This window comes from Pollachius pollachius (genome assembly GCF_949987615.1).
Source record: "Pollachius pollachius genome assembly, chromosome: 4".
Classification (NCBI taxonomy): domain Eukaryota; kingdom Metazoa; phylum Chordata; class Actinopteri; order Gadiformes; family Gadidae; genus Pollachius; species Pollachius pollachius.
Genome location: NC_136937.1, coordinates 13,897,319 through 13,913,105, shown reverse-complemented (window position 1 = coordinate 13,913,105; position 15,787 = coordinate 13,897,319). Strand labels below are relative to the sequence as shown.

Genomic DNA, 15,787 nt, shown 5'->3' with positions numbered 1-15,787 from the left:
TGTAATAAAATTCTCCTTTTGGGAGGATGTAACATTTTTGCACAAGGTGGGTTTATCTTGACCAAATGGCCTGTTTCTTAATCAATGCACAAAATGGGCGTGTTTCTAATCAAAGTCATGCTAGTTATTATGGCTTATGATCTTAATTCAGGTACAAAGAGTGTATATTGTTCTCAGATGCAATGCTGCTTGAAGTATCTTAGACAAACAAGTTCTCGACACCTAAAATGTAACAACTTCTTGATATATTTTTCGCTAATGACTAACATTCCTAGTCCTAATCGGCCATTTCCATTTGAGTGCTGTTGGTAAAGATGCCTTCAGTCATCTGCTAAAGACTTGGCTATTGGACTGTAAATGAAGACCTGGAAGGGGTGCGCTATAGTGGCCACAGGGAAGTGCTTAAAAGGAACTCTTGTCTACAGCTTGGTTGAATATAATTTAGCCCAGCAGTTTATTGTGTATTAAGTGATCAAAGTTGAAGTGACAGAACTTGGGATTCCCTAGAGGAAATTTAGCCATCTACTAGCTGGGCTATTGCGTGTGTGTGAGCAATGCCTTATGCAAACATGCGTTTGTATTTTTTTACTAGTTTGTCTGCCTACATTGACCGAATCCAGATTTGCCCGACTGGCCACCAGAAGTCTTTAATATATTGTAACTGTGGTATACATGTTCACAAACATTTTCATTTTACATTTCCTTTTTCGCAATACTGATGCATACAATAGTGACTGTATTCTAACTGCTAATTGGTAATTTATTGAAACTAGCTCACCCAATGTTTTCTGATGTGTGTGTGTCCCCTACTTCACCTGTATCTGCGCCAAGCAATTAAATGCATTTTTCAAAAGTATTCAATCCAATATAATCTTTCTTTGAATTATTGGTATTAGTATTATGTAGACTTTACCTGCATGTTGGGCTTGATTGTCAGGTGTTACAACACATTTATAGAAGTGAAACCAAGTGGAACCACTTCCGTTTTGAGGTCCCTGTCTAATCCGGTATCATGTGGTTTGAGGGAAGTACTATGACATGTTCAGACCAGTATTGCACCACTTCTATATGTAGCTAATGAGCTAAGAAGCGCCATGCTTGTGCTCTCAATTTATAAAATGTACACTCTTTCTGGTCAACATTTACCCATACAATGTATATAAACTAAATGTTAAGCAAAAATCAAATGCATAGCCTTGGCTGAACCTTTATATTCCATTTTATATATCAATGCAGCAAAATTGTATGTAGCAGCTTGAATGGAGTAAGCTTTTATTGGATAACTAATACTGTAATGCTGCTTGTGTGGGTAAACACGGGATACTGTGGTCATCTTGTGGTTTCTGACCCTTTGTCACACGTTAACCCACGCTTCTAGGTCAGCGTAGATCTTGTGCTTGGGTAAGCCGTCATATTGAGAACAGATACTACACAGCCTCTCCCTCCAGTCCGTGTACTGCTTCACCCGCCACTCCTTCTGCCACCCTAAAAAATGCGAGTAGCTTTCCTCATCGCTCACTAGCTCTCGCAGTCGCCTGCCCAGTTCTCCAACCGTCGCAAACTCGTCCACGTGGATGAAGGAGCTGTGAGGGGCCACGGCTTTGTAATCCTTCAGTGGGGCACCCAGCACCACCGGAACGGCCCCCGACTGGAAGGCGTTCTTCCACAGCTTCTCCGTGATGTAGTCCCTGGACTCTGAGTTCTCGAAGGACAGGTAGAAGTAGCATTGGGAGATGGTCGGCAGGAGGTCCTCCGGAGACAGGGCTTTCTGGTTCCAGCGTCCGTACATGGTGACGGGGACGCTGTCGCTTAGCTGAGCGTAAACCTGGCTCCTGCGTTGATCCGGCCTGTAGTTGCTAACCACCCAACAGACGGGAACGCTCTTATTGTGAAGGACTGGCACCTCTCCATCTCCCGGTCCCCTGGGCACCAGCTTCCCGTACGGGATGGTGATGTCCGCGTCCCTCCGGTAGGACATGGTCAGGTTGAAGAGGTCTGCAAAGGGCCGGAGGTCTCCGTTGTTAGGCGGGGACTCCAGAGACATCCAGACCCATCTCTGGCCCTGCGGCCGGGCCAGGACGAGGGGCAGGGCCTGCAGGCCTTGCACCAGCTCCCGGTTGTGGAAGACCACCACATCCGCCGTGGAGAAGGTGGAGCGGTTGGACCGGAGCCTGCACGACGACACATTGTAGTGCTTCAGACACACGTCCCCTTCCAGGTCCAGGGCCACGCCGAAGGGCCAGTGCCACAGCAGGACGTTGACGTTTCGATGGGGGGCGGGTTCTCCCCACGCCTCGGGCGGCCTCCACCATTTACAGAGGAGCAGGAGTAGGGAAGGGAGGCAGAGGAGGAAGATGAGCAGTCTCTTCATCTAACCGATGAGGGGGTTCAGAGTCATAGGGTCAGTGACCTGTAACAACATGTTGACCCTGGCCAATGTTCAGCCGGGTTAAAATCACAATTATCCATTTTAAATGTGTATGCAAATATAATAACCATACATATCAACATAGCATTCTGTGTGTACAATTGTTTGAAGGAGGTTGAGGCCAGTTAGACACCCCACACAATCCTGAAATGTAAAGTTAGATTTCTCAAGATTTCTCATAAATAAACTTTCTACTTTGTTTGTGCATAAATTGTGATGCATGTGCATTCTTAAATTTAACATGTATCACATATGTATTGATATTTAGATTAATACTTTCCAATGGAAATTTCCATGTAATTCCAGACCTCCATGACCATGTACATTGTGGTTTTAACGCATGACTTGAAGTAGGGACCTTGAGACCGCCAAACAACACATTTACAGCAACACACTTTATCCCCACTAACCTGTCAGAGATGAAGGTCCTTCTGATCCGAGGTCAACACTGAACAGGCTGCTGACTGACACCAGCGACCGTTGTTCCCAGTATTTAGTTTTCAACCGTCATCTTTGACATCGACAGTTAGGTGTTGGTGTCACTCTTCCCGGTTATGCTAAGGCAGTGTAAACACTTCCTCTTCAGCAATCTGAAACATACGCTATTTCACACTCTCTGTCTCTCTCTCTTTCTTTCTGTCTCTCTCTCTCTCTCGCTCTCTCTCTTCTCTCAACTGCATTTTTTGGTATATTTCCTTCCCTTTTTTCTGTCTGGTTATTAATCCATACCAGAGATGGAAATTAACTTTTTTGCACACCAGCCACTGTGGCAGGTAGATTTAAAAATCTACCAGCCACTCATCTTTTTTACCAGCCACTTTTTATACGCTATATATTGTTTTATTATATATGCGGACATTTTAAACAATATAATAGTAACAATAGATAAGAAAAGTGTTTTTCATACACATCATTTTTTCCATCAGAAGTGATTTTTACTGTAAGTAGGTGCTACCAAGGAACCGAGTTGAAAATGTTACACTCTTAGCGCATATGATAAACAATACACAGGTATCTGCCATGTTAAGTCATGTTTATTTCAAAGGTGTTACGATGACAAGTTTGGGGATAATTCATCTATACAAAGTATTTTCAATAAAAAAACAAATTGACATAATAACAATAAAACAACATGCATGGCTACACCATCATAAGTCAATAGGAACAATTGTTTTTTCAGTGCACTGGCCATTTAATTTCTTCAATTCAACCAGATGTATAATGAAATCTGCCCCTATAATGCAACAGATGTATCCTCTCGGTATAGGAAGACTCATACTCTGCCTATGCATTCGAAATTAAACATTTGAAAACAGACCATGAAGAAACAAGAACAAGAAACAATGACACATTGAAAAACGTCAGAATACATAAAACTATATATATATATATATATATATATATATATATATATATATATATATATATATATATATATATATATATATATATATATATCTCGTCACCCTCTTAAAGTAATGGCCTAAGTCATATTTTCAAGTTGTTCAGAAAACAGAAAAAACTGAACCATATATAGAGTATATGATATTTATGAATCATTTCAAACACAAAGGTTATGACAATAGATTACTATTGATATACAAATAATGATGTCAGTCAATTGTGTAACATAAGAGGATAAGATGACTTAGGCCAATTTATGAACATGCCTTTGTGATTTACTAAATTTTGAACCTGACTTGGGCCGAATTAATTCTGGAATAAGTGAGGCAAAACAGTGGCCGCCATCTTGAAACGCTCATAAAATTGCCTAAGTCACTCTTGTCTAGTGACTTAGGCAAAATAAATTGGCCTAATTCACACTCTTGACACAGGCCATTACACTAAACGGGTAGGATCACATGATCTGTTCAACTGAGGATGTTGGGGATTTTACCAGAGGTGGCTAGCATCACAAAGAGCTGATTTAGGCAAGAAAATCATTTTGGCAAAAAGGTGACTTAGGCCATTACTTTAAGAGGGTGACGATATAGTAACTCGTTAGCGTATCTGTTTATGTACGTTCGCTATGCAGCCCTGCTATTGCGCATTCACAGATTGGCTTTTGTCAAAGGAATACCCGGTCAATGATGGATTTAATATGGACATAAACGACTAAACATTGGATCTTTGTATGGATTTATATGCACGTTACGGGATGAATTGATAAGCTCCTGTAAGGGCTTCGATGGCACAGATGACAGCTGATTTGGAACGGAACAACAGCAAAGTAAGGAACTCCGACTTTTTTACTGTTCAATTATTGACATATTAACAATAAAACAACATGCATGGCTACACCATCATAAGTCAATAGGAACAATTGTTTTTTCAGTGCACTGGCCTTTTAATTTCTTCAATTCAACCAGATGTATAATGAAATCTGCCCCTATAATGCAACAGATGTATCCTCTCGGTATAGGAAGACTCATACTCGGCCTATGCATTCGAAATTAAACATTTGAAAACAGACCATGAAGAAACAAGAACAAGAAACAATGACTTAATAAGTACAAAACACATTGAAAAACGTCAGAATACATAAAACTATATATATATATATATATATATATATATATAGTAACTCGTTAGCGTATCTGTTTATGTACGTTCGCTATGCAGCCCTGCTATTGCGCATTCACAGATTGGCTTTTGTCAAAGGAATACCCGGTCAATGATGGATTTAATATGGACATAAACGACTAAACATTGGATCTTTGTATGGATTTATATGCACGTTACGGGATGAATTGATAAGCTCCTGTAAGGGCTACGATGGCACAGATGACAGCTGATTTGGAACGGAACAACAGGAACTCCGACTTTTTTACTGTTCAATTATTAATGTTGTTTTTGAACGAGTATTGGAATACTCGCTCGGAATATCCAACGAGTATTCGAAGCCTGTAAAATGCTATTCGGGACAGCCCTACGTCTTAAAATAACTTACGTGCATTGCCATTCGAAATCTTGAAATAGCCTTCCCTTTTTAGATATTGCGTGTGCATTTCGAAATTCTATCAAGCTGGGCTGTTTTGAGGCTAACGAGCGCCCTGATCGCTGTCGTGGTTTCGGGCGCTGAAAGGTGACTTTTAGGACTCGTGGTCCTTCACGGCTTCCAATTTTTTCCCTTGGCAATTTTCAAAACGTGAAGGTGACTTTTAGGACTCGTGGTCCTTCACGGCTTCCAATTTTAGGTTTTGTGTCCCACTCACAAAACTATTGGACCTGTGACCATCCGAAGCATGTTTACGACAGAGAGCACAGAACATTGTCTGGCTCGTCTCGTGACTCCCGTCAAACACCAGCCAGTCACGGTGTTGCCCACTGTCCGATGTTCGCCATCTCTTTTTAAGACAACGCTTCTTTTTGGGGATGACAGCCGTACTATCATCCGCCACCTGTACCTGACCTACACTCTCCTCAGCTGTTCTCTTTCCTCCGGTGAGGAAACGCAACATTGCTTTCTCTAGTAGTTCTTTCTTTATCAATAATTAGCCTAGCATACTATACCGAATGTTGATACCGGCATATTATCGCTATGGTTAACGGTATATTATCCCGAATGTTGACAGTCGCAGTTCAGCAAAAGAGGCATAGAAGAAGGGGGCCGGATGTTGACAGTAATGGTTGTGGAACTGTGCAGCGCCGTAGGACGAATGTATTAAATCTGCAAATTTGAACGGACCTGACTGGAAAGCAATACCCGACACAGTGGCGGGTGAAGGGACACAATTCACCCGCCACCATACAAATCCACCCGCAAATGGCGTGTGGCGGGTGTTAATTTCCATCCCTGATCCATACTGTCTACACTTGGCTTGTTTCTGTTACGGGCCAAGACGGGGTGAACCCAAACGCACGGCACAAATGACAACAGGACGAGATTGGTAGCAATTTACCAGTTTATTGCTACACATAGGAGAATGTTCGTGGGGATCCGGAGTCCGCTGACCGGGTTGTCTGAACCGGAGTTGGTGGGTCAGGTAGATTGCCGAACAGGTAGTCACCCTCGATGGTTCGGAGGAACTGGTATTCCGGCAGGAGAGCAGAGTCGAATGACGGACGTGATTACGATGACAGGTAAGTATAGCTGACGATCTGGCGACGAATGGTTGAATGACTGGGGAAGATATGCAGGTGGATGTGATTGGTGATGATGGTCAGGTGCGGGTGATCAGCGTGGCTGGGTCGGGGAGTTGAGCAGGCCACGCCCCCGTACGTGAAACAGAACATGACGACAGAGACAGACAAGACTAACAGAAAACCAGTGGCAGCTAGGATCCGGTGGGAGAGACCGTGACAGTTTCCTCTTGCACAACATTATACTTGTTCATGTCAAAACCAAAAAATTATAAGCATATGAGCCAGGATGTGGCCAGATTGCTTTACCATCTGAATGAGTGTACTGTTTAAGAGTAAACAATACACATCTGAACAGAAATGTCCTCACCCAAACAAATCAATTAAATCCCAATAGAATCGTCCCAAAATAATCCAACATGGTGCCATAATAGAGAGGACAGTACACCAGCAGAACAACAGATGGCTTTACTTATGTGCTTCCAAATTAAGAGTTAGTTTGTTGTCTCTTTTTAGTTTGCTGTTTGAGGATAAAGCGTAGATCTGGGTATATTAGTGGACATTATTATCATGTTGTCAATAGTATGTCTCATCTTCAGCATCTTCAGATCGAGGGTTCAGGTTAAGTCTTAACATCTTGGTTGGGGTGAGGGATGGGTCTGGTCGTCTGGATAGAGGGTTAGGGTTAGGTCTGTACATCTGGGTTGGGGTTAGGTCTGGTCGTCTGGTTAGAGGGTTAGGTCTGAACATCAGGGTTAGGGTCAAGGGCTAGGTTAAGGGTTATGTCTGGTCGTCTCGATAGAGAGTTGTGGTTAGGGGTAATTCTAGGCGTCTTAGAGACACTGTCCTTCCTGAGTGTTCGACTCCCAGCTCAAACGTTCTGGGTTCGATCTCAAATCATTATGTCCATGACCTCACCTGTAGGCATCCCTGACCAGGGTGGCCTAAGCTCCAAAGTGACGTGTATCGTAAGTCACTTAAAGTCGAGGTTCTCTAAAAGCATCTGCTGATTGAATGAGTAATTGTTCAAATAAATCAATATTCAACCATCATGAGACATTTGAGACAAGGCCAGAGGTGACAAGTAATGAAGTGCAAATACTTTGTTATCATACTTAAGTAGAAATTTGGGGTATCTTTACTTTCCTGGAGTAATTATTTTTCCTTCTACTCCTTACATTTTCATGCAAATATCTGTACTTTCTACTTACATTTAAAAAATAGCCTTGTTACTCCTATTTCATTCCGGTGTCGTCCCAATGTAGTAACCTGTGAGCCAATCTTTTTTTCGTAGGATGGTAGGGGCAAGTACCGCCTTTTTTGCCTCTGAGAAGAAGGGCTAGAAGGGCTCTCCTTTAGATCCTTTAGATGTTTCGATTTGTCCTAGCTGTTTGGGGGAGTTGAGGGTTATGGTTAGGGTTAGGTTTAGGGTTATGGTTAGTGTTAGGGTGAGGGTTAACCCTAAACCTAACCCTAACCCTAACCCTAACCCTGACCCTAACCATAACCCTAACCCTAAAGAAAAAGGCGGTACTTTCCCCGCCAACCTACGAAAAAAAGATTTGCTACTCACGATAAGAATTGTATCCCTGGCCGCGGAAGCGCGCATGCATCCAGTGTGGGCGGAACTACACACTACACTTTGAATGGCTGATGTTTTCTAAATGTTGATTATCACAAGGTTGTAAAGTAGTAATTTATGGCATATATGTCAAAATTTATGTTTTTATTCTTCCTTCCTATTTTCGATACTTATTCATTCATTGCACTGCGGCCAAACTGACAGCTGTCTACTGAAAACCAGCTGATCGTATTTTATTCCTGTAGGCTTATCCACATCAGTTGCATTCAGAATAAATTACAATAATAACATTGATCAGGGTAGACCTAATAAGGCTCTATAATCGCAATTATAGAGCCTTTCATTACCCTGTTCAAATAAATACGAAAAATAGTGAAAATATGTATACCTTCTCTATAATGCACACTGAATGAAGAATATACATGTTTCCTCTTTCCTAGCCAAAGTTATAGACTGTACCTGCGACCTGCCAAAACATGTATCCCCTTTTCATTGTTCTAAAATGCTTTCATTTTAAATGGGCATAAATGCGGCTGAAACATGTTTCTTTGGGGGTAGTTTTGAACAGCTTGAGTTTATATTAACTTCTACAGAAGTATTTTTAACCCCTAGTATCTATACTTCTACCTGAGTAATGAATGTGAATACTTTTGACAGCTCTGGAAGAGGCATGTGCCTGAAATGCCCAGTGTTCAGCAGTGACACTCTAGTCTAATTTTCATCTTCGTTATCATGATAGAATAGTCAAACCTGTGCACAGAGTTGCCTTCTGAATTGGGGGGTTTCCGTCTGTGGTTTGGTTTCACTCCAGAAGTACTAAGCTGGCACACTTGGTATAATGCGTGATTCATCCCTAAAGCATGAGACATTTAACACATTTAACACACAAAACTGCAGGAATCTGAAGTGTTGCAGGATGCTTTCAGAGATGTTGCAGCAGTGTTTCTTCAGAAGTGGTGCTCTGTAAATTAAAGACGTCCAGGATACAGATGGTTCTTCGAAAAAGAGAAGGGGGGGGGGGGCTCAAACTAAGAACAAAAGTAGACTTTGTAGTATGGAAACTTCAAAACCCTATATCCTTCATGTATGTTGATAGCAAAGTGGTGCTCAAAGCAGCTCATTCATTTCCATGCAATTTTAACATCAGTTTGTGTTTCCTTGTACAAGAGACAATTTTACTAAACACTTGAATAAATGGGGTAGAGAAGATATATACACCTCATATTACATTATATGTGTTAATATATGCTAGTTGTAAATATTGAACTTATGGCTTATTATTTATTTGGGAGCCGTTCAAGTGTTCTAATATACATTAAAACGGTTGCTTACATATTCTCGCCATGTTTGCTAATATCATAACATCTTAACAACTAATTCCGATGTCAATATGCTCGAAAGAATCAGAATTGATCTATGGCACACTTGTTGTGATTTGTGGATTCCAAACTTCAACGCATCATTAAATGCAATCTTCACACGAATCACACACCCTACTGTAATTCAGTATCAAACTGAAGCTGGGACACAAAGCTGACCTGGGTTGAACTGCACTACTTTAGATCCCTGCACACACACACATGGCTCTCGGTTAAGCGAGAGCCATGTGTTACCTCTCCCTTTCTCCCTCTCTCCCTCTCCTGGCCCCCGGTCTCCCTCTCTCCTGGTCTTCCTGTCTCTAATTAACATGAGACACGCGTGTGTTTGTGTATGTGTGCATGAGCGTCGCTAGTGAAAACACAAAAACAGACAATGTGACAGAGCAAGTCACACATGGTGGGAGGAGTCACTCGTCTATTGTTCCCTCTATTGATGTTAATCGACCGCTCAGGTTTCACCCTGGGCCGCCTGAGGACTCACTGCCCTGAAGGTCACATGAGGTCACACCCAAGGTCATGCCTAAGGTCACGCCTAAGGTCACGCCCTCTAAACTTGAACTTAGGTTCCACCCTACGTCTGAAGGGCAATCCAATTTTCAGCAGGAGACGGTATCCCGAGAGGCAAGGCCAAAGAGGAAGAAAAGGAAAGCGCTGTGATCTCATGGATACAGTATACGGAGCGTTGGATTGAGTGACAGAGAATGTGTTAGCAAGAAGGGAGGCTAAAGGAGGAGATTTCCAGATCTGCTGGTCTAACTGGAAAGTCTGGAGGGGGCGTGGGCTCACAGGCACAGCTTGACAGGTGTGATGAGAGACAGACAGCGATAGAGAGACACAGAGAAACAGAGAGAGAGTGAGAGAGAAGGAGAGACAGCACTGGAATTACAAGTGTTGCATCCTCCTCTTGGTGTCGAGGGAATCAAGTGTTGTCAGGGCGATTAGTTTCAGCTGACCAGACTTCAACCATGTCACTAGGTCAAAGAGACACACAAAGTAAGTGCGCTTGGGTTTATGTGGTTGTTCTGTTGTTGTGTTGTGTGTTTAATCCCACAGTAAACTCCAGTTTTGTGGTTTTGGCAAAATGCGCAGGAAATACTACGATTGTGAGTCTAAATGGAGAGGGAGAGGAGAGAGAGATGGCTGAGCCCCCAAAGATTGAACTCTTTATAAAGGTAGGCCCCATATTAACCTCCAGACAAGCATATATGAATTCTAATTCACATGTATTAATAACTACTACCTCAAACACAGCTGTAGTTACAATAAGAACCAAAAATACTGTCATGTGGGAAGTTTCTATGGTTTTATTTTATGCTTGTTCTTTGGCAGCATGATATAGCTCAAAAATGTCATTGAAATGTCAATGTCAATTGTATCATTAGCAGTATTGACTGATAGCAGAATATTTGTTGCGTTATTATTTGGTCGACTTTTCTTTAGATATATTCAGTTGCAGTTCAATAGCAGCATTATAAAACACATGTATTTTAATTGAGAGAAAGAGGGGTAATCAACCACTCGTGTATGTTTTAAACAGCAGAAACACAGCCGTAACCAGGGTGGAACAAGACGACTGGCCAGTTTTACCTGCGTTTCCTTCTACAAAATACCTTACATGCCAATGTCTGAAAAACCTTTCAGGAGATTCAAAGATGACATATTATGTAAATAGGTCTTGTTAATACATAGGGTGAAATGCTATGTATTAAGATAAATATTCATCTGTCTATTAGTCTTTCGGCCGGTTGGTTTGTTTAGACCAGGAATAATGGCTTTGTCCGAGTTTATATAGGTTTTATTTACGCAAAACACAGTGCAGCGCATGGTCAAATATCAGCCATGCATAGTGTGCTACCTAGTGACTTGTTACAAGGAAATAGTGGAAGAAAAACAACACCCATATGCAGATCATCTGAAGGGTTGATGTTTACTTCCCCTTCAACTTCTGAGAACTGAAATGTACAGTACACAAGTACACTTAATGCAAAAGACATTCAGCTAACTCCAGAAAGAACCAAAACTAAACTGATACACACAGAACACTCCTGGGCTTTATATACCCACCTGCATGAGCAATTAGCTTAATGACACAAACAGCCACCGATTAACAAATTAACTACAGGTAATAAACGAGAAGGGAAACCAAATTAGACCGGAAAGCTGGATTCACTGAAATTGGGAAAGAAAACCAAGAAGCACACACAGACATAGATCTTAGGTTGTAGCCCCCACTGCTAATCATTCTTACACATTTGTGCCTGTCTGTCTGTCTGTCTGTCTGTGTGTGTGTGTGTGTGTGTGGGGGGGTGTGTGTGTGTGTGTGTGTGTGTGTGTGTGTGTGTGTTTGGGTGTGTGTGTGTGCGTATGGGTGCATCAGGCCAGTGATGATTGTGCAGGTGTGGGAAACTGTCCGTTCTGTCAGAGGATCTTCATGATTCTCTGGTTGAAGGGTGCGACCTTCAGACTTACCACCGTGGACATGAAGTGAGTCAAGTGCCACTTCCACACATTCTCCCAAGGCTCCTCTTCACCACTCCTTCTTTCTCTGTCATCACTTATGTCTTTAAAATTGCAAGAAAAAACATCATGCCACAGACCAGGCCAGCATGAAACACACATAAAAAGTCACACACATTAGGAGCAATAATGATAGTAATGCTAATGTTTTTTAGCAATACTGCAAATGTTATGTACTCCATCACTGGTGTTGCCATTCCGTATTGCTTTCTCCATTTCTCCAACATTAATTCGGAAAAAACCTTTTCACATTAAACGCTGGGAAATTTCTTTAAAATACTGATTTAATTTATTTTGATTTACATAATTGTTTGACACCTATTTTGACCTGGAGAGTGAGGTTTTTCCCCACTTACCCGGTGATAAGGAAGTGCTGTTTGCTGGTGTCTCACAATCATTCTCTGTCTTCGACGTCTTCCTCACAGGGCCCCTGAGGTTCTCAAGGACGTGGCCCCGGGCTCCCAGCCCCCGTTCCTTGTCTTCAACGGGGAAGTTCGCACGGACACCAATAAGATCGAGGAGTTCTTGGAGCAGGCACTGTCACCACCGCTGTGAGTTTAAACACACAACGTGGACACGCTCTGGTCCGTTGAGTTTCCGTCCTGTACTCAAACAAAGTGAACCACGACAGCTTTGAAAGCAAAACGCTCCGACCACACAAAATAATACCTCATGTTTCTCCTGGCAGCTACCCCAAACTGGCTTGCAAATACAAAGAGTCCAACACAGCTGGCGATGACATCTTTCTTAAATTCTCAGCGTACATCAAGAATCCAAACCCCGGACTAAACGACAGTAAGAGAAACTTAATCCTTACTAAGGAAGCATTTTGTTGGTGGCGTTTGACAGGCACAGACAGACACCTCATTGTTGTAACCGAACCACCACTCTGTTTTGGTTTAATGTTCAACGTAAAAAGCCAAAGGGGAAACAATGGGTCACTTTAGTATTGAGGGACTTGAAGTGCTCTTTTTATTATTGATGTGCGTTCAAAAATGTCTGTAGGATGTTAAAAAACAAGAGACACAACTCAGAGCTACAGCCAACAGTTCCATTTCAGGCTACACCTTCTGCAAGCTTTCTGCAAACATGCTGTAGAAAAGCCACCCACTGAGACATCCAAATACAATATGAGACAACCACTACTTAGATGGTACACATCCTTTCAGTTTTTCCCTTGCTTTTGCAAGAGAAAAACAGAAAGGAATTGCTCTTGCTTTTCTGTGTAGCATGGACATATACATGGAATGGGATGGATATGAACATAGTCATGGATACTTTTGTTTGTTACACATGGGATGAAAGGCAATAATTTAACACCTAATACATAGCCCATAAGGCTATAAATAAATAACCTAAAGTCAAAAGCGTATTTAGTGAGAAATTGTATTTTAATACATATTTCCTTCTCTTTCCAAATGAAAACAGTGCATTCAACACACTAGGTATACTAGTGTTGAAAGCCAACTAAGTAGTGCTCGGGGATCACACTAGGTAGGGCTCAGGGATAACATTTAGTGTATGTTCAAAGAAGATGACTGAGGGATCCTCAATGTGCCTTTCAGTGCTGGAAAAAAAGTTCTTGAAAAGCTTGGCGAAACTGAACGACTACCTGCTGACCCCCCTCACTCACGAGCTGGAGAAGAACCCCAACGGAGGGGAGTCCAGCCGGGCATACCTGGATGGAGACGCCCTGACCCTGGCAGACTGCAACCTGCTCCCAAAGCTCAACATAGTCAAGGTCTGTAAAGGAAGCCCAATAGAGCACACTTTGACTCTCTGTCTCTTACTGCAATACAACTCTTACAGCTACTTCAGATAGCAAGCTCAAGTTATAATTTAAATCACATATTCAAGTTTTTAAATACTTTTTTTAGATTCATTTTAATTTGTATAGCCCTTAATGACAGTTACAGTCTCTAAGAGCTTAACATGCCATATCTTGATGATACCCCCTTAGCCCTAACCCCCAAGAGGGCAAGATGAAACTCTCTTTATTAGCAAGGAAGTAATCTTGAAAAGGAACACTGTGTGGGATAGCCCTCATTCCTTGCAATGGGTGAGATAATTGACATAAATAAACAAACATTTTAAATAATTGAGTTAATAATAATGATTAGACACACAAAACATGTAGACAACTGATAATTTAGGGCCCACAGAAACACGCATCCAAACAATCAGAAACATTCACATATTTAGATACAGACACTGTCACCCATCAACACATTCAGCATCAGTCCAGATTAGAGCAACAGCAGCTGCTTTGGCAGGTCCCAATTGAAAGACTACAGAGGGGGGTTTAGAATACCAGTTTATATCTCTCTGTTGTGCTCTTTTACCCTAATCTTCAAACCTCTTTTTTAACGCAGTTGTGGAGTTTCATGTCATTTATTGAATATATAATATATATTTATTTCTGAGGCATCTCTGATCCTTTCCTCCAGACGGTGTGTATGAAGTACCGTAGCGTGGATATCAGTCGGATGAGCCTCCTGCCGGGTCTAACGCAGTACCTGGACAAGGCCTACAAGCAGGACCAGTTCTCCCACACCTGTCCGCCTGCCTCAGAGATCCTCTGGGCCTACCACACGGTGGCCAAGTACCTCAAAAAGTAGTCAGCCTGAGGGACTACCAGGTCTAAGAGAAAGGCTAGCAAAAGCAGAATAATGTGCACTGAAAAAAGCACTGCAAATTTTTAGGAGAGATTAAGGAAGATCAAATAAGCTCATGTCCGATTCGCTGTTTTATAATTGGTTGATTTAAATCAATCAAGTGTTCAATAGCTATGATCCTATTAGTAATAGGGATTTTTGTTGTTTGCCGTTAAATAAATAGAAAATCAAGTTATATTTCTTAATCCATTGCTGATGTTATTATCTGGAAGTATATTGTACGATAAAAGAGAAGAAAGCATGATGACGACCGGATTGTTTGTATTAAACAGCATTTAGCTTTTTGATCGTGATGGAAGAAATTATGAAGGAAGAACACTTGTTGACAACAATGTAGACGTTGAGGTATCGTCCATTTTTTAACAAAAACATGAACAGATTTTATGAACACTAACATAAAACATATTTTACTACCCATTCAAACGTTTTTTGGCCATAGTTAGCCATGATTGTCCAGTCAGTGTACAAATATGTATGATATAGATGACCTTTTGCAGTGACTTTCAGCAATAAACATCCTGTGATTCCGAAAATGTGGCAATGTGTACGATTAAGCCACACCCAGTAAGTACGCAGGAGACTTTCAGAATTAGAATGACTCAATCACATCCACATCCTGAGTTTTGAATAGTCTTGAGACTCTTTAATGCGCTATGATACCTTTAGTGGTGTGGCTGTGGATCTCTGTGTGTCGCGAATTGACTCATCGTTGCGTAGTTCGGGGGGCCGTGAGTGGGAGGGGTTTGGGAGTGTCGATGGTAAAATGAGACACGCCCCCTGCAGGACGTTCTTGTAACAAAAAGAGGTACAGGCCGGCTAGCCAGCATTTTTTGTTCTTGTAAAATATATCGGTTTATAAATTGTGATTTTATTGATACCATAATTAAAATCAGTATCTATCAGCATTGACTACAGATATGTCTAGGTAATATGTCTGATTATTGTAACTTTAATAATACTAACTTTGAACATTGTTCAAAATTTGAAAAAGTATATTGCTAGAAAAGTGTATAAATGAATAAAGAACATAAATGTATAAATTAACCAATCTTCCGGATTGATCATAAAGTGGCAAGTAGCCTAGAATAAATATTGATATGGTATTTACAAGAAAGCACACACA

At 41.5% G+C, this 15,787-nt stretch overlaps 2 protein-coding genes across 5 annotated transcripts; one reads left to right on the top strand and one right to left on the bottom strand.

Moving 5' to 3' along the window:
• Positions 1-440: 440 nt before the first annotated feature.
• Positions 441-2,969, bottom strand: fut7 (fucosyltransferase 7 (alpha (1,3) fucosyltransferase)). 2 transcript variants are annotated; one of them, XM_079734481.1, is made up of 2 exons: positions 2,839-2,969; positions 441-2,429 (listed from the first exon to the last, which is right to left on the bottom strand). In XM_079734481.1, exon 2 carries the CDS (start codon positions 2,369-2,371, stop codon positions 1,355-1,357), a length of 1,017 nt encoding a protein of 338 aa, XP_079590607.1. In that variant the 5' UTR covers positions 2,372-2,429; positions 2,839-2,969; the 3' UTR covers positions 441-1,354. The 2 variants fall into 2 exon arrangements, with proteins under 2 accessions (XP_079590607.1, XP_079590606.1); XM_079734480.1 differs by having other exon boundaries at positions 441-2,371; positions 2,839-2,965.
• Positions 2,970-4,004: 1,035 nt separating this feature from the next.
• Positions 4,005-15,708, top strand: clic3 (chloride intracellular channel 3). Of its 3 annotated transcripts, XM_079734484.1 has the most exons (8): positions 4,005-4,658; positions 6,351-6,511; positions 10,562-10,644; positions 11,850-11,956; positions 12,415-12,540; positions 12,678-12,784; positions 13,555-13,730; positions 14,437-15,708. In XM_079734484.1, exons 2-8 carry the CDS (start codon positions 6,355-6,357, stop codon positions 14,605-14,607), a joined length of 927 nt encoding a protein of 308 aa, XP_079590610.1. In that variant the 5' UTR covers positions 4,005-4,658; positions 6,351-6,354; the 3' UTR covers positions 14,608-15,708. The 3 variants fall into 3 exon arrangements, with proteins under 3 accessions (XP_079590610.1, XP_079590609.1, XP_079590611.1); XM_079734483.1 differs by lacking the exon at positions 4,005-4,658 and having other exon boundaries at positions 5,059-6,511; XM_079734485.1 differs by lacking the exons at positions 4,005-4,658; positions 6,351-6,511 and adding an exon at positions 9,145-10,465.
• Positions 15,709-15,787: the final 79 nt, after the last annotated feature.

Coding starts and splice junctions, on each gene's coding strand:
- clic3 (XM_079734484.1), top strand. CDS start 6,355: ATGTTCGTGGGGATCCGGAGTCCGCTGACCGGGTTGTCTGAACCGGAG. Junction 10,645..11,849: donor AGATTGAACTCTTTATAAAG/GTAGGCCCCATA, acceptor TGGGTGCATCAG/GCCAGTGATGATTGTGCAGG. Junction 12,785..13,554: donor AAACCCCGGACTAAACGACA/GTAAGAGAAACT, acceptor TGTGCCTTTCAG/TGCTGGAAAAAAAGTTCTTG.
- fut7 (XM_079734481.1), bottom strand. CDS start 2,371: ATGAAGAGACTGCTCATCTTCCTCCTCTGCCTCCCTTCCCTACTCCTG.